Here is an 18,841-nt window from a genome sequence, read left to right on the forward strand (position 1 = left end):
CTGCTAAAGCAATATTTTATCAGTCTTTTATGCAGATTATATGATTAAATTGAGAGAAAGAATGTTGAAGAGTAAAGTCTTGCCTTAAATCAGTAACGATAGAAATCTAAAGCTATCAAGGCTTCTTCTTGTATTAGCTGATTATGCAAACACTGATTCCTGGAGTCCCCAAGCAGTGCCCACAAACACCCTCCTTGCAGCTGTTGTAGCCCCCTGTCCCGCCCCAATTTTTTAATTTTAAAAACATTTTTCAGGCTTTATTTTAACCTTTAGCTGCCTTGAAAGTGAAGTGCAGGCATTCGGTCATTCACCCTTTCCCCAGAATGCAGAGTCTCACTGAGCCCAGAGGTAGACTTCAGAGGAAAGAAGAGGGTGCAGCTGGAACTCTAAAGGTAAAGGGACCCCTGACCATTAGGTCCAGTCGTGACCGACTCTGGGGTTGCGGCGCTCATCTCACTTTATTGGCCGAGGGAGCCGGCCTACAGCTTCTGGGTCATGTGGCCAGCATCACTAAGCCGCTTCTGGTGAACCAGAGCAGCGCACGGAAACGCCGTTTACCTTCCCGCCAGAGCGGTACCTATTTATCTACTTTCACTTGACGTGCTTTCGAACTGCTAGGTTGGCAGGAGCAGGGACCGAGCAACGGGAGCTCACCCCGTCGTGGGGATTCAAACCGCCGACCTTCTGATCGGCAAGTCCTAGGCTCTGTGGTTTAATCCACAGCGCCACCCGTGTCCAGCTGGAACTCTACCTTCTCTTTAAAAACAAAACAAAAGCAAAGCAGACCTTGCTGCTGCCTAAGTTAGGAGACATGGGGAAAGACAGGGGGGTGTTTTGCCTTGGGGGGGTGCAGGTGCATTTTGCCTGCTTTTTTGTATTTCTAAAATGAAGATGCTTTGTTTGGGGCTGGGGTCCCCGCCTTTTGGGGTTGCTTGGGGGGATTTTGCTCATTTCATTGAATGCACTCATATACACATGTTGAATGTGGTTGTGCAGATTTCCTCAAATCAAAGCAGATTCTATAAGCCCAGGATACAAACTCTAGAAGCCCATTTGTTATTAATATAGCACCACCATGTACGTACTTGAATGATAGGTTTTTTTTAACAGCGCAACAGCAGTTTGCATTGCCATGCCAAATACAAGAAAAGTTCTTTCGAAATGCAGCCAGTGGGCAGTTGCCATCATACTGTAATAGGCAGCTAGTAATGGCATATAATTCAGATGTCTGCACTGAGGCTGATGTACTTTACATTTTTGGAGCATATATGCCCATACTTCACCAGACAATGATTGTTGTATCCCATAAAGTCAATGAGGCAGTCAACCACCGCTTGCAGACTACTGGCCAGAATTAGTCTTTCAGAATCTCTCACTAGCCCATTTCCAAACAAAACTCAAAATTCAAGTTTTAAAGCCCTTGAAATCTTGAAACAGTATCTGCAGCCCAACCTGCGTGAACCTGCTCAGCTGCTGAGATCATCCTCAAGATTGCCCCAATTCTGGAGGCTTGATGGACGGTGATTAACAGCTTTTTCATTTGTGGTACTTGTCTTATGGAATGCTGTTCCCAGGAAGGCTCACCTGACACCTACTCTTATGTCTTTCTGGTGTCAGGTAAAAAATCTATTCAAGTCTGTTTAATGAGTTGACTCTGGTTTTTAGTCACTACTGGCATTTGTTCCAATTTACTGAAATGTTGTCTGTTTTAATTTAACTCTTTTATTCGTCTTCCTGTGTGTCTAGTTTATTAGCTGCCCTGAAAATGGAAATATTGAAGAGCACAGTATAATTTTTTTACTTTTCGCCCAGGTTTGATTCTTTGCTAAATACTGAGTTATTTGGTTTTCTCCTGTCAAACCAGCATTGTCAACCTTCCATACAATATAGACACAATCATTCTGACAAAGAACGAATGTTAAGCGTATCCTACAAATCTGAGGCTGGACAACACAATTTAATGCGAAGGGAGTGACTACCTGATTAACAAGTTATTCATGCCACTTACCAAGACTAGAAAAGTCCCGTGGACCTCAGATGTGCAGTGCTATCCTAAGATTTGCTCAGCAATAAGCCTCAATGGGGCTTACTTCCTATTAAGTTCAATGGTGCTCACTTCCTATTAAGTGTGCTTAGACCTGCAACCTCTGAGGCAGGAAATGAGGAATTTAAATTTTTTTCATACTTACACAAGAGGGTCATATCACTGCAGCATTGTTTTACACAATAAAATGAATAAGGGCTCTGAGACGTATTTTGTTTTTATCAAATAATCAATAAAACTTAATTTTTAAAATATATCAGATGACATTGTAACATAAGAGGGTACAAATTTAACTATTCTCATTAATGTGTGAGTTATTTCAGGCTCAAAGAGACCTTAAACCTGTACAAAAATAAATAAATAAAAATTGGGGAAAAAAATACTTCAAAATCAATTTATTTTATAACTGCAAAAAACACCGTCCTTATTTTTTAAAACATAAAAAGTACATGGTTAGCCCATTCTACAACAAAAGTATTAAACATGTGTTAGTTGTGGTTTGCGTGCTATGGCTTATCGAACCTACCAGGAATAAAAAGACAAAAATTTACTTTGAATGGTCAGTGACCCTTTTCTGTGGCACTTAAGACCATTTTTATACCTTATTTTGAAAGAGACCACAATTAGCTTTATTCTGATACCAAAATAAGCCAAATCGGTTGAAAAATAAGCGAAACAGGAGGTTTTTTCTACACTGATGCAAAAATTCCATTAGCCTAAATTGCACAAAAATAAAAATTTTCAAAAAATTCTCCTGAGCCCAATTTTGGACCAAAAAAATCTTAAAATATTATTTTGAACTTATCTCACAGGTATGTACACATAAATGAAGAAAATCTGAGTTGTGAAAGCACATGGCACCATGGTGGTTTGGTGTGGAATGACCCAATGATCACACCTAAGGACTTAAAATTCTGCCTATAGCCACAAGGACCAATGTATAAAATAGTAAGAGGCAGTCTAACAAAGCTGGCAAGTGCTCAAGGGCACTTCATTCATTTCTAGGCTTCACTGTTTCCCATCACAGTTGGGCTGGCTTCGGACATTTATTTTCAGTGTTTTTTTCCCCCTCCCTACATCTCCACACTGTGCAAAGAGGCAAAAATCTAAAACAGGGTATCACACCATTTACCAACAGGCTTTGTGTTTATTGTGCCTGGAAAGCACAGTCCATTGCTGCATATGAACAAATTTCTTCATTCAGGGCCACACTGTGTTGTAGAAATACTGCATTTTCAGGCAAAACTGCTAACTTTCGTACCAGATAAAATGCAATGCTTTCTTCAAAGAGAGCCCTTTTTTGCTGCATAGATTGTAATCACACAAATACTGTGGACACCAGTGTATTCTCACAGTCAGTGCAGTGTAATAATCATAATGATGATAATGATTTATTTATATTCCACCCATCTGACTGGGTTGCTCCAGTCACTCTGGGCAGCTTCCAACAAATTATAAAACCACAGCAAAGTATCAAACATTAAAAACTTCCCTACACAGGTGACAGCAGTCACGAAATTAAAAGACGCCTGCTCCTTGGGAGAAAGGCAATAGCAAAACTAGACAGCATCTTAAAAAGCAGAGACATCACCTTGCCAACAAAGGTCCGTATAGTTCAAGCTATGGTTTTCCCAGTAGTGATGTATGGAAGTGAGAGCTGGACCATAAAGAAGGCTGATCGCCGAAGAATTGATGCTTTTGAATTATGGTGCTGGAGGAGACTCTTGAGAGTCCCATGGACTGCAAGAAGATCAAACCTCTCCATTCTGAAGGAAATCAGCCCTGAGTGCTCACTGGAAGGACAGATCCTGAAGCTGAGGCTCCAAGACTTTGGCCACCTCAGGAGAAGAGAAGACTCCCTGGAAAAGAACCTGATGTTGGGAAAGATGGAAGGCACAAGGAGAAGGGGACGACAGAGGACGAGATGGCTGGACAGTGTTCTCGAAGCTACCAGCATGAGTTTGACCAAACTGCGGGAGGCAGTGGAAGACAGGAGTGCCTGGCGTGCTCTGGTCCATGGGGTCATGAAGAGTCGGACACGACTAAACGACTAAACAACAACACAGGAATGCCTTCAGGTGTTTTCTAAAATTCAGACATCTGAGTTTATTTCTTGACATCTGACAGCAGGGCGTTCCACAGGGCAAGCACGACTCCTGAGAAGGCCCTTTGCCTGGTTCCCTGTAGCCTCACTTCTCACAGTGAGTGAACTGCCAGAAGTTTCTTCCCCTGATACTCTCACCATGGAGAAGGGGAAGCACAGCTGAGGCACAAGCCCTGGCTGAATACTCAAATAGATGGTCTTACCTCCTCACAAACACTTACTACGCATGCAGCAGTTCAAGAACAGTGCACTCGTTCCTGCCTATCACTTGCTACTCCGTCTGTCACTTTGTTCTCCAGAGGCCTCTCTTCCACAGGTACAGGTTTTATCCCACAGCCTATTCATTGCAGGCTAAGAGGGAGACTCTCCTCATGAACAGCAGCAATGCCTAGGATGCTCCTGGCTGTCCCTCTGGGTTAACAACCTACTTGCTCCATGCAGGTTTCTGTACTCTTGCAAGCTCCATGACAGTTATGCAAGGGGAGGTGTTCCTAACCTGGAGCTGGTCCCACATAGAAACCTACATGCTACCTTGCTATCGGTCAAGGCACTGTCCAAGTTCCAACGGCCACGCTAGGGTGACCACAGCAACACTGCACTTGTGTCTTTTTAGGATCTCCTCCATGCCAGACACTTTTAAAGGTGCTGACAGCATTACATGATTTGTTGAGCAATCCCTTCCTCAAATATATTCTGCCCAATACAATCAGCTAGCCATAGTATTGCGAGGACGCAAGCAAAAAACTTCATGGCCTCAAGGGCGCCGCCCCTTCCTCTGCTCACTCAGGTACACTGTACTGTAAGGAAGCAGGCCTCTCAGGGTGCCCAGGTGGGATGGGTGGCATGGTAAAGGCATATAAGGCAAAAATGGGGAGTACGATAAGGAGGATAGGCAATGAGGCCTCCTGGGATACTACTGGACAGGGCCTAGCCTTTCAGACAAAATAGCAGTGGAGAATGGATTGGTCATATAGGTTATCAGGAAGAGGGGTGGGGCAAAAGGGTTGGATTAGCCCAGCCTTCCCCAGCTCAGTACATTCAGATGTTTTGGACTACAACTCCCAGCAGTGTGGTCAATGGTTGGGGTGATGGAGTTGTGATCCAAAACACCTGGAGGGTACCAGGTTGGGGAAGGCTGGGTTAGCCCACACATGGGCCAAACTATGTGAGAGCTGGACCATAAAGAAGGCTGAAGAATTAATGCTTTTGAATTATGGAGCTGGAGGAGACTCTTGAGAGTCCCATGGACTGCAAGAAGATCAAGCCTATCCATTCTAAAGGAAATCAGCCCTGAGTGCTCACTGGAAGGACAGATCCTGAAGCTGAGGCTCCAATACTTTGGCCACCTCATGAGAAGAGAAGACTCCCTGGAAAAGACCCTGTTGTTGGGAAAGATGGAGGGCAGAAGGAGAAGGGGACGACAGAGGACGAGATGGTTGGCTAGTGTTCTCGTAGCTACCAACATGAGTTTGACAAAACTGCGTGAGGCAGTGGAAGACAGGAGTGCCTGGCGTGCTCTGGTCCATGGGGTCACAAAGAGTTGGACACGACTAAACAACAACAACATGGCTCCCTGCAGCACTCATTCTGATCGTCTCATGTGCAAGTTAAGGGGTTATATCTTGGATTTGAACTTGGAAATTTATGCAAGTAAAACGTTCCACCAAGTTACGGCTCCTCTCACAGCTCCTCTGCTCTCTGATGGGGGACAGAGGAGAGGGACAGATTTCCCATAGGTGTGGATGATTCCTGTCTGGTGCTGTGGCTGTGTGTAAGTAGAAGTGTCTTGTGGGTTTGAATCCCAGGAGCAACTTTTCTTTTGTTACTGACATTTTTAAGTTACTTTGGCATGCATGCAAGAGATGGATGGGGCTATATTCATGGGGCATGAATTACCACTTGTGTTTTCCGGCCCTCTGCACTATGGAGTGAGCCACTGGAGGCTGCTCTTGTTGGATGTTCTGGCCTGTTTAGGAAGAGTATTTTCTTCCTGAATGGCTCTTGAACCTTTATCCCAGGGAGTCTGTGCACTCTCTACAGACATCTTGTCCAAGCAGCTACGTGAATTATCTGTTACGTTTCTTCTTTTTCTTCCCGCTTGTGTGGGTTGTGCTTAGAAGAACAGTGATTGTGACAACATAATTTAAATGGGGATTTAAATCCATACCTAGAGAGATGTCTGTGGACTGGCTCTGATGGAGTGGGTGTGATTAGGCGTTGTCCTGCATATTGCATTTGATGCAATATACTGTGTGTGGTGTAAGTTCATTGACTACCTCATCCCCGGCTGAAAACAACACAGCAATCCTAACCAGGCAGATATACTGGTCTTTTTCCTGGATAAACTAAGCTACACTGAACTGCTTGTGGCTGGGCAGGAGCAGCATAAACCTCCACTTTCTGCCTTCCACTGACTCCCACAGGGTGAATTTTAGTTACAATTGCATTTTTTGGTGGTGTAAGTTACACCAAACACTGCAGACAAGACCAGTGAATGAATGGAGATGGGATGCAGCATAACTTTCTGTATCCTACCACCTTCTTCTTTGGCCATTTTACAGCAGTGTAACTTCCAGAAGCAGGACTTTTCTTCTGCCAGTAGATACAATGGGGTAAGCAACTTACATCAGCTGAAGGCCAACTCAGCCAGGAAGTGGGAGGATACACCACATGCATACCTGGGGGCGAGGACTGCACCATAACTCTTAAAACATGTATCTGAACTTAATGCACATTCTTCCTATTTAACTCTCTCTCCCTCTTCTTTCCCTGCAACCTTCATTGGCGGGTACTTGTGTTCCTACTACCGAGAAGCTTGCAATCTTTCCTTCCTTTCTCCAGAAAGTGCTATGCCCTTTAAAGTGGCTAAATAGGCTACAGTGAGAAAAGTAATAATGGGGTGGGTAGGGCAAGATGAGGCTAAGATAGTTAGTCGTAGGTTTATAGTTCTAGCTATGACAAACCACAGGCTGTCAATGCTGCACACACCCACACACCCGCCCTATGAAACTCTCAAGTAAGACTGCAGCCTAACAGCTTGGCCACGCTGGCTTCGCAAGGCCGTCCTATCTATATATTTTTTTTATAATAATATTTATTAAAATTTCAGAGATGGGCCGTCCTATCTAACAGGTCAACCCACGGAGATGATGGTGACGACGATGACCCTACCTTCATTTCTATACCACGTTCTGTTTTTAAGCAAAAAATTAATAAACTCTCTAAGCAGTTTACACCCTTCATTAAAACATCAAACAATCCAGAATAAAACATTATTCGCAGAACATAAAGCAACACATTCGAAGCAGCACCATTAACAGGAGAATAAGGCATTTTCAAAGACGTCTATTACGCCGTTTTGCCGGTGGCAGAAGCCAAAGTCGAACCTCCATCTACATTACAGAGGTGAAATGAATAAAGGGGCGAATTCGGTTCATTTGGATATGCAGAAAATATTTTTTAAAATAAATTTAAGGAACCGCAGAAAGAGGGGGAGGGAAAGTCAAGTTTTGAAATGTTAAAACGATTATAGAATGATTGAAATATATAAAACTGAAAATCATAATACATACAGTGGTACCTTGGGTTAAGTACTTAATTTGTTCCGGAGGTCCGTTCTTAACCTGAAACTGTTCTTAACCTGAAGCACCACTTTAGATAATGGGGCCTCCCGCTGCTGCCGCACCGCTGGAGCACGATTTCTGTTCTTAACCTGAAGCAAAGTTCTTAACCTGAAGCACCACTTTAGATAATGGGGCCTCCCGCTGCTGCTGCACCGCTGGAGCACGATTTCTGTCCTTAACCTGAAGCACTATTTCTGGGTTAGCGGAGTGTGTTACCTGAAGCGTAAGTAACCCCAGGTACCACTGTAAATAAAAATATTAATAAGCGGAACCTCCCCGCTCAGGGGCAGCGTACCTCTTCTCTGAACACACGGGAAGGGCAAGAGCGTGAGGGGCTCTTCCTCTCCGGGTTGTGGGTTCGAGAGACCCACACTGGGCAAAAAGGTAAGAGGGAAGGCGGGGTTGGACTAGATGACCCCCGGGGGTCCCTGGGCGGTTCTATGAGAGGCAGTGCGCGGGGAAGGAGGGCCGGGCCCGAGCGGAGCCTCACCTGCTTGTACCTGGCGTACAGGTAGAGCAGCTGCTCCCGGCTGGCCGACCCCGCCAGCGCCGGCACCCGCTGCGCCGCCCGCTCGAACTGCTCCATCGGCGGAGGCGACGACGAGCGGCTCCCGGAGTCGGAGACCGGGGACTCCCTCAGCCCCGCCGCCGCCGCCGCCCGGCCGCCCTCCCCCTCGTCCGCCGAGCTGGGGTCGTCGCCGCCGCCGCCTCCCCACTCGCCCGCCGCTCCGTTGGCCGGGAACAAGGAGGCCATGACCCGCCCGGCCGCCGCCGCCGCCGCCGCCGCCTCCTCAGCGCCTCAGCCGCCTCAGTCAGTCCATCCTCCTCCCGCCTCAGAGTCAGGCCCCGCCCACTCCCGCTCGCGCCCAACGGCCGAGGCCACGCCCAGCCACCCCCGCGCGTGCGTCTCACGCGGGCGCCCAGCCAGCGCGCACGCGCGGGCCAGGAGCACGTAGAGATACGGCGCCTGCGACGGAAAGAGCGTCGGACGCTTTTGAATAAGCGTTCCGAATGAACCCCCGGAACGTTCCTTTCCAGCCTCAAACGTTTCCTTTCCCGGGGTCACTTTACGCCGCTGCGCCGGCTCCACGCCGGGGAAGTATTATCCTCTCACTAGGAAGAGAGTGGGGAAAAACTCTACCATGCTATGAGTCTATGGTTCCGCGAACTCAGTTGCGGGCTTTGAGGCCTAGACTTCCGGCGGTGACCCCACGCTCCTTCCTGTCCCCCGCGCGGGGCTGGTGCATTGGTGTAAAGTGACCCCGGAAAGGAATGTTGGTGCTGGAAAGGAACGTTCCGGGTTTCATTCATGCTTAGGCCTTAGGGGTTTTGTGGGAGAGGGTTGTTGCTCAGAGGGTTATGTGGAAATAGTTCAGTTTGGTTTTATAATATCTGGTGTTTTTATTTGTTGTTTATTGCTACTTTTCTTTGTCTTTGTCCATTGAAGAAATGGAGGCAGTGAGAGATTTTACTTTCTTGGGTTCCAGGATCACTGCAGATGGTGACAGCAGTCATGAAATTAAAAGACGGCTGCTTCTTGGGAGAAAAGCAATGACAAACCTAGACAGCATCCTAAAAAGCAGAGACATCACCTTGCCAACAAAGGTCCGTATAGTTAAAGCTATGGTTTTCCCAGTAGTGATGTATGGAAGTGAGAGCTGGACCATAAAGAAGGCTGATCGCCGAAGAATTGATGCTTTTGAATTATGGTGCTGGAGGAGACTCTTGAGAGTCCCATGGACTGCAAGAAGATTCAACCTCTCCATTCTGAAGGAAATCAGCCCTGAGTGCTCACTGGAAGGACAGATCCTGAAGCTGAGGCTCCAATACTTTGGCCACCTCATGAGAAGAGAAGACTCCCTGGAAAATACCCTGATGCTGGGAAAGATGGAGGGCACAAGGAGAAGGGGACGACAGAGGACGAGATGGTGGGACAGTGTTCTCGAAGCTACCAGCATGAGTTTGACCAAACTGCAGGAGGCAGTGGAAGACAGGAGTGCCTGGCGTTCTCTGGTCCATGGGGTCACAAAGAGCTGGACATGACTAAATGACTAAACAACAACTACTACTACTTTTCTTATATTTGTACCGTATTTTTTGCACCATAACACTCACTTTTTTCCTCCTAGAAAGTAAGGGGAAATGTCTGTGCGTGTTATGGAGCGAATGCCGGCGGGGGGGGGGGATCTGCTGCAGTCGTAAGCAGAGGATCCATGGTTCCCCTTCCTTCCCTCCTCCGTGGCTCGCTTTGAAACAGCAAAGCGGGAGAAGAGCCGCTGAGTGGGGAGGAGAGAGGGACGGAGAGCCTGCTTGCTTTAAAGGAGCAAAGCGGGAGAGGAGAGGAGCGGTTGGTTCCTTTAAAGCAAGCAGGCTCTCTGTCCCTCTCTCCTCCCCACTCAGCTCGCTAAATAGCAGCAAAGTTTTTCAGCTTGCTAAGCCGGGGATGAGCGGGGAGGAGGGAGAAAAGCAGAGCCTGCTTGCTTTAAAGGAGCAAAGCGGGAGAGGAGAGGAGTCTTCTCCCCTTATACCCCTCTTCTTCATTATTAGCAGCATCCTTCTCCTTGTCCCTTGAGTGCTTTTCCTTCCCTCCCCACTTAAAACGTGGTTACAAAGCACGGATCCACATGGATCCTCAGGATTTTTGCACTGGGTCACCCCAAATTCACCATCAGATCACATAACATGTCCATGGCTACATCTTGCACCAAAAAAATCACGCACCCACTGTTGCCTGGGGCCGCAGTGGTGCAAAAACGTGGTTACAAAGCATGGATCCACATGGATCCTCAGGATTTTTGCATTGGGCTACTCCAAACTCACTGTCAGATCACATGTCTGTGGCCACAGCATGAACCACAAAAATCATATATCCACTATTTTGTTTAGAATATTTTTTTTCTTGTTTTCCTCCTCTAAAAACTATGTGCGTGTTATGGTCTGGAGCGTGTTATAGAGCGAAAAATACGGTAATTGTGTACTTTTTTCGTGTTGTAAACCACCTTGATCATGGTTTGAACTATGGAAGACGGCATACAAATAAAATTGTGTGTGTGTGTGTGTGTGTATGTTCATTTCCATCCATGACGGAGGATTGGCAGGATATTAACAATATAAGCATATAAACAAATATATAAATGAATGTGTTTATAAATATATAAACAAACAAATGGACTCAGAGCATTGTTGTACTTAAAGCCCGTGGCCACAATTTAGAAATGGCCTATCACTGCAACAAAACAAAACAACACAGTATAAAACACATTTTTTACAAATGTTTATTTGGCACAACAGAATACATTTCCAACCAGAAAGAATGTTATACTAAATACATAGCCTTGATAGTTATTTTTAGTTTTCTTTGGATCCAACAGCTGCCTTTTTTACCATTTAAAACACCACTTTTCGTGGTGGCTTGCCTTATAAAATGTTCTTTAAATATTTCTAAAAATCAAAGTCTGATTTGTAGGTACTGAAAGACTGAATGACTAAAACCTATTTTCTTGAACTTGATGATATATATTTTAAAGCTTTCAGGTAAATCTCTGGTGTGACTGATTTTTGATCTAAAATCCAAAATTAAAGCTATTCCCTGAAATATTAAATTAAGAGGGAAGGACTATAGAACAGGGTGATATATCTGGGGCAAGCTGCGATAATCATTATCCATATGTTATTAATGAATAATACTTCTTTTTCATCTTTGTTGCTAAAATAATGTTTGTGGTATTTTTATTATTATTTTTAAAAAACTCTCTTGCACAGATATGCTCTTGCAGAAAATAGCTGTACTAAGAATCAAAATACTCCCTTCAGGTATAGGAAAAGGGAGGAAAGGAAGTGGCAGGCTTTCATGAGAGTAACTTCAAATCTTTGGGTTGGAGCAACACACACATTTTTCTGTTTTTATTTTTTGTCTGCTCTTTTGTACAACTCTGGTAGATTAAAAAAAAAGTGCAAGCACACAAATTCCCACCTCTCTCCCTTCAACAGACCGTGGGCTTCCTGGCTTAGAGTGATGCACACATTTATTATTATTATTGACTGCTCTTTTGTGCAAAACTGGTAGATAAAAAAAACCTTTGTTTTTATAGTGACAGGACATTTTCCAGGCAGCAGGAAACTGAGAAGGGTAAGCAATTTATATATGTCAGCTCAGGTACGCGGGAGAACAAATCATACGAACAAGATAACAGGCAGAAATACAGCCTGATTGCTGGCATAAAAATGCAATACACGACCCAAACATTTGCTGGAACCTTAAACACAAAACAATGGCTCGAGCAATAAGCATGTTTGAAGCGCACGGCGTATCTGGAAGCAATTATTTTGAGAGAACCGCTCATCATTCTTGTTTCGGCCCTGAGAACGCAGACATTTGAGTGAATGAGTTTCAGGACTGGCCTCTTCACCAGCTGTGCTCCGAAATGCTTCTGTTTTATAACAAAGCTAATATTCACTTGAGAGTCCGAGGAGACTGAAGTACTTCCCCACTGGCCTCTGAACAATCCCATGACTCTGTCCATTATTTTCAGCAAGAATTGCCCTGCCTGGCCATAGAAGCTGCTAGAGGACATTGGTGGTCAACAGCCATAGGCAGGGCAGGCAAGGTGTATCTGCTCCTTTTGGTCACTTTTTGGAGGGAAGGACAGCAAACGGACATCCCTATGATTAGGCAGAGTGAGGCTGTTGCCTCAGGGTGCCATGAAAAAGCAGCAAATGGTCATTTATCTCTTACTGATAAACAGTGTGGTATTTTTTTTTCTGCCTCAGGTGGATGGAGCATGTGCAGAGTGCAATTCCTCCACTACTGCAAGATCCTTTGCTTTTGGCTCGAACCCCATCTAAAAAAAAGTCGGCGGCAGCAACACTTTCTGTTGCTTCATTTTATTTATTTATTATTAAATTGATATCCCCCTTCCAAAGGAGCCCAGGGTGGCTGAGGGAATAGTAAATAGAAATGCATTTCTCCCTCCGTCCCCACAGTGCAAAAACTGACCCTCCCAACGGTTTGTGTACCTGTTTTGGTGATGCCACTTCCACAGCAGGCTGCCACATTGAATGCGACCACAAGAGGGCACACAATGCTTTCCTTGTGTCTTATAGACTAGCCATTTTCTCTGACCACAAAGCGACCTCGCCTGCTTTTGGTTAGGGCCAAACTCTGTGTGGTATGGATGGTATCCGCTTGCACAGATCCCCTGATGTTTTTTATTCTTACTTGAAAGGAGCCAGGAGGGTGGGGTGGTGGGGAATATCAAAACTGGATCAGAATGGGACCAGAAGGGCATAATGAGGGGCAGGAGTAATTTTCTCTGATGAAAATAGGGATGTCCTATTGCATATTATTATTATTATTATTATTATTATTATTATTATTATTATTGCCTGACCCATCTGACTGGTTTGCCTCAGCCACTCTGGGCAGCTTCCAACAGATATAAAAACATAATAAAATATTAAACATTAAGAAAAACTTCCCTATACAGGGCTGCCTTCAGATGTCTTCTAAAGATTGAATAGTGACTTATTTTCCATGGCTGAGGGGGGGTCACATAACTCCACACCCTCCCACATTTCTCTGATGAAAATAGGGACGTCCAAAGGAAAAGCGGGACGTTCCAGGATCAAATCAGAAACCGGGATGGCTTCTGTAAATCTGGGGCTGTCCCTGGGAAATAGGGGCTGGTAATGCTCTCCTTGCCATACTGTTTCCTCAAACAGAGTCGTAAAGAAAGCGAGGAAGAGAAAATAACCCCAGAGGAGGAAGATAAATAAATAAAGTAGGGTTACCAGACGTCCCCGGTTCCCGGGGACAGCCCCAGATTTGCAAATCTGTCCCCGGGAAATGTGGCAGCGGCAGCCTCAGCAGCCCAGAGCCAGCCTGGTTGGCTCTGGCTGGATTCAGGAGCTGCTCACTGCCATGGTGCCCGCCATTTTTCCTCGCTGGAAGTCCCCATATGATGTGTCTTGTGATGGCGAGGAACTTCTGGCAAGGAACCGGGGACGTCCGGCGGTACAGATCTCCTGCCCCCTTCCCTTTTTGTTTTGACTGATGGGGGAGGCTTGGGAGTTGCGGGCGGCTGGCCGTTGCCCAGTTTTTAAAAAACCCTGCGCATTTATGTTTCACAGGGTGCGAAAGAAGGGCTTTGCGCCTTTATACAATATGCATGTGTGCTTGGGCCCAGGGTCTTTTGCCTCAGCATCCCCACTACAGACTCCCTGTTGCTTTTGTTGTTGTTTAGTCGTTTAGTCGTGTCCGACTCTTGGTGACCCCATGGACCAGAGCACGCCAGGCACTCCTGTCTTCCACTGCCTCCCGCAGTTTGGTCAGACTCATGCTGGTAGCTTCGAGAACACTGTCCAACCATCTCGTCCTCTGTCGTCCCCTTCTCCTTGTGCCCTCCATCTTTCCCAATATCAGGCTCTTTTCCAGGGAGTCTTCTCTTCTCATGAGGTGGCCAAAGTATTGGAGCCTCAGCTTCAGGATCTGTCCGTCCAGTGAGCATTCAGGGCTGATTTCCTTCAGAATGGATAGCTTTGATCTTCTTGCAGTCCATGGGACTCTCAAGAGTCTCCTCCAGCACCAGAATTCAAAAGCATCAATTCTTCGGCGATCAGCCTTCTTTATGGTCCAGCTCTCACTTCCATACATCACTACTGGGAAAACCATAGCTTTAACTATACGGACCTTTGTCGGCAAGGTGATGTCTCTGCTTTTTAAGATGCTGTCTAGGTTTGTCATTGCTTTTCTCCCAAGAAGCAGGCGTCTTTTAATTTCATGACTGCTGTCACCATCTGCAGTGATCCTGGAACCCAAGAAAGTAAAATCTCTCACTGCCTCCATTTCTTCCCCTTCTATTTGCCAGGAGGTGATGGGACCAGTGGCCATGATCTTAATTTTACTCAGCTTAAAAGAATAAAAAAAAAGTGTCCCCAGATTCATTGAAAAAAATCTGGTAACCATAAAATAAAGGCCCTCGTACTTTCTTCACTCACAGGGCAAAATAGCTGTTTGTGTGATTTTGATTTGGAAACCAACATGACAGAGGTTTAAAAATGAAAATGCGGTTTTCTCCCAGCATACTTGTTCTGTTTGTGAGAACAGGATGAGTGACTAGGTGCAATCTAGCAGGGCTCTGCTGTTCTCGCGGAGCATAGACCCAAGGCAGTGCCCTGACCTCAAAGTCCAACAGTGACATGTTATGTACTGAGTTGAATAGGATCCAAACTGCAGCAGTCTGATTGGTCCTAGAACAATAGGATTCAGAATGCAGCAGTCTGATTGGTCCTAGAACAATGCAGCAGTATGATTGGTTGGCAGGAACCACCCAATCATGCTCCAGATATAAGTGAATCCACAACCTGATTGGCTTACAGTAGAATTCCAGAATTAGCCAATCATGTGCAGCCCATTGTGTAAATAATGTATATAAAGCAGATACTTTGAGGGGACATTCATTCATTCCTCCTCACCACTATGAGCTGAATCAAGAGCATGAAATCACTTTGCGACTCTAAGTATATTTCAGACACAGAGTCCTGCCCCCTTAAGTGTTTTCCAGTTATCAAGGAGGGTGTGTAACCCAGAGTGGGCTGGGCTGTCTGGATGTCAAGGCGCAAACGGCTTTTGTCTGATCCCAGACATTGTTGGAGCGAGTTGTGCAGCAGGAATTTCTCTTGCCTTGTGGTCTCCTCCACGAGATGAGAAGAAGAGCCTTACATGTACACTTCCCACAGACACACTCAGTAAACACCCCATGTAGAAAATGGGTATATTAAAGAGAATCCAAGTCTTCAAGGGTTTTGCACATAGAAAGAGCACTCCACAATATCAGCCCCTGCCTGTAGCTTTAAAAGGTGTAACTCAGGCACAGGTTCACTGTTTCAGCAGGAGCCATAGACCATAGTTTCAAGGTACACCTGGGGGTATTTTTTGTCATCAGTTTTTGTATATAATGTCTCCACGTTCAAGAAACTCCGCCATCCACATCCCACAAAGCAGAAACGAAATCGCTGCAACCACTAAATGACACATACATACCTAAATAAAAAAATTTCTTCCAGTAGCACCTTAGAGACCAACTAAGTTTGTTATTGGGGGACGCGGGTGGCGCTGTGCGTTAAACCACAGAGCCTAGGACTTGCCGATCAGAAGGTTGACGGTTCGAATCCCCGCGACAGGGTGAGCTCCCATTGTTAGGTCCCAGCTCCTGCCAACCTAGCAGTTCGAAAGCACATCAAGGTGCAAGTAGATAAATAGGTACCACTCTGGCGGGAAGGTAAACGGTGTTTCCATGCGCTGCTCTGGTTCGCCAGAAGCGGCTTAGTCCTGCTGGCCACATGACCTGTACGCCAGCTCCCTCGGCCAATAAAGTGAGATGAGCGCCGCAACCCCAGAGTCGGTCACAACTGGACCTAATGGTCAGGTGTCCCTTTACGTTTACTTTAAGTTTGTTATTGGTATGAGCTTTTGTGTGCATGCACACACAAGTTCATACCAATAACAAACTTAGTTGGTCTCTAAGGTGCTACTGGAAGGAATTTTTTTATTTTGTTTCGACTACAGCAGACCAACCCGGCTACCTACCTATAACAGACATATCTGAGAGGTTTGGTGCACTTTTCTGGATTCCTTGTTCAAAATATTGCAGCAGCAAAACTGTGGGGTTTTTTGGGGGGGGGGGGATTTTATCTGATACATGTATTCTCAGGCAAAACTGGCAATGTGAGTTGATGCTCACACGGCTTCTTGGCAAAAGGAGGACTAGCCGTCCCCAAGGTTCCCTTTGGATCCTCCACGTGCCTCTTCCACAGAGAAATAAGGTCATTTGCCGTGCACACCCAAAGGCTGATTATAACTCTCTTGAATGAAGGGAACCTGCTGCAACATAAACATATATTTCCTTTGTTTCTGCTGTAAACACAGAAGGAGTTGAAGGCACCATGGAGACAGACAACCACTCTGTTTTCCATATTATCGTTTAAAAGCGGCACAGAAAACAAACAGTTTTCCTGTAGGGGATGTTTGGTGTGTCACCCAAACTGGAAATGGTCCGTACATCTTTGCTGAACGTCTGAGGCTTGCAAAGACCTGGCGCTCAGGGAAGCAGGCAGAGGAGAAAGGGCTTCTTCTGACTTTTCTAGACACGTTAAGGAACAGATTTGGTGCCAGCACTGCTATCTAACAGGGTGAAACAACTGACTTCGGGCAGCACTTTGCGGCAGCAGGGAGGAGAATAGTTGAAGGCGGGGATGGGGGGGTTGAATGGTGCATGCAGTGCTCCCCCCCCCGAAAAATAGGTCCCAGTACAGTCATACCTCGGGTTACAGCTGCTTCAGGTTGCGTTTTTTCGGGTTGCGGACCACCGAAACCCAGAGGTACCGGAATGGGTTACTTCCGGGTTTTGGCGGTCGCACATGCGCAGAAGCGCTAAATCGCACTTTGCGCATGTGCAGAAGCACTGAATCGCAACCCGTGCATGCGCAGACGCGGGTTGCGAGTGCTGTGGGTTGCAAACATGCATCCTGCATGGATCATGTTCGCAACCTGAATGCCCACTGTACTCATAAAAAGAGGTGCTCATCGTGAAGTTGTTACAGTATGTGCCTAACAGCAACAAAAAGAGGGGCTGGTACTGAGTATTCTTGAGTTCCCATTAAAAAGAGAGCACTGGTTGCATGGAATGCATGTAAAAACCCAAGCCAGTTGCATAAAATGTCCCCATTGTCTCTTCTACACAGCGATGAGAGTGGAATAACCCTGTCTGTCCTTGTCAGAGACTGGGCAGAAGAGGAATGGTGGAAACCCCCCCCCAGCTTGACCCTTCCAGGGAGGAGGAAGACAGTATAGATTTACAACAGGGAGGTCACAGCTCAGAGGCAGATGAGGGGGAAAGTTGGGAGAGGAGTAGGAATAGGAGGCAGAACCAGAGCAGCAGCTGCCTGACACGTCGTCATTCGAAAGCATCCCACACCCTCCATCTCCCAGAACCCGGCGAGCCTTGAAAGTAGGAGAGCAAAGAGCTCAAAGACAGAGGGCACGTAGCAGCACCCGTAGAAGTGATGAATGAGGAAGTGGGAGAGACGGAGTGTGTGTGGAGATTCACTCAGGACAACGCCATTATCCAAGAGGCTGGGTTCTATAGCCTCTCTCTGTAAATACTGAATAAAAAGCAGACGGTAAGAAATATTCCCTTGTCTTTGTACATTCCTGGGCGACCATCTGTGAGAGTCACTGGCAGCAACCTGATAGTCCTTTTGCACTTGGCCACCCCCTACTCTTGTGAGAATACACACAGTCTGATTCTCACAGAGGAAATGATCCTATGTCTGGGCGAGTGCCTCTTGCAGAATCCAGGTGGAAGCTGATAAGACAGATCCCAAGCAGAAAATGGATGCCCTAAGGAAAAGCCTGCCTTTCTCACTGACAGGTGTGCAGGTTGGGGTTTGTTTGTTTGTTGTGCGTGCAAAGGAACACACACGCACCTGGCAATCTGAAGAGAGGTGGGGGGGAGAGAACTAACAGGATTTCTCCTCGGTTCCCCTTTCCCCTTTCTCATTATTATAAGAAACGAGTCTTCTGATTCAGCCTAGGAAAATCCAGTTTGCCTCTATCAGCTGCAAACCTAATCCAATCACTTATTCATGTGAGTGATGAATAAACACCCAAAGCCCAAAATAGACATCAGTATTTACAAGGGGAGCTTGCTGAGCCAGGAGCCTGGAGGAAATGAACTGTCGCCACCCAGTTTGCAACAAACCTTGCTGTCCTGCAGTTTCTTGTAAAGTTTATGGCTTCTGTGTGCCATACCTCACCACCACAGATGCCCTCAAAGACTGGCATGGAGGGCTTTCTGAAGCATTTAGCACTGACTTGCAGTGCACAGGGTACAGAACGATTCCTCTCCAGAGAAGACTTGTGGGGATGGAAGGTGACCCTCTACTGGGGGGACAGAGGCAGATAGTCAATGAGACTTCAATGATGCAAAAGCAACTCTGTGGAGCCTCAAACTAGCTGCCTAATCTACACATCTTAACTCCTTTGCTGGTTCCGTGGCTGTTCCAAACTAT

General features: G+C 46.1%; 1 protein-coding gene across 1 annotated transcript in view; it reads right to left on the reverse strand.

The window, feature by feature from the left end:
* The window catches only part of ACBD6 (acyl-CoA binding domain containing 6), a 98,457-nt gene extending 89,915 nt beyond the window's left edge, over positions 1 to 8,542 (reverse strand). The window contains exon 1 of the mRNA XM_083621659.1: positions 8,262 to 8,542. Coding sequence (XP_083477785.1) covers positions 8,262 to 8,525 — 264 coding nt within the window. The 5' untranslated portion in view covers positions 8,526 to 8,542. The remainder of the gene's footprint in view (positions 1 to 8,261) is intronic.
* Positions 8,543 to 18,841: the final 10,299 nt, after the last annotated feature.

Source organism: Podarcis filfolensis (assembly GCF_964270895.1).
Source record: "Podarcis filfolensis genome assembly, chromosome: 6".
NCBI lineage: Eukaryota > Metazoa > Chordata > Lepidosauria > Squamata > Lacertidae > Podarcis > Podarcis filfolensis.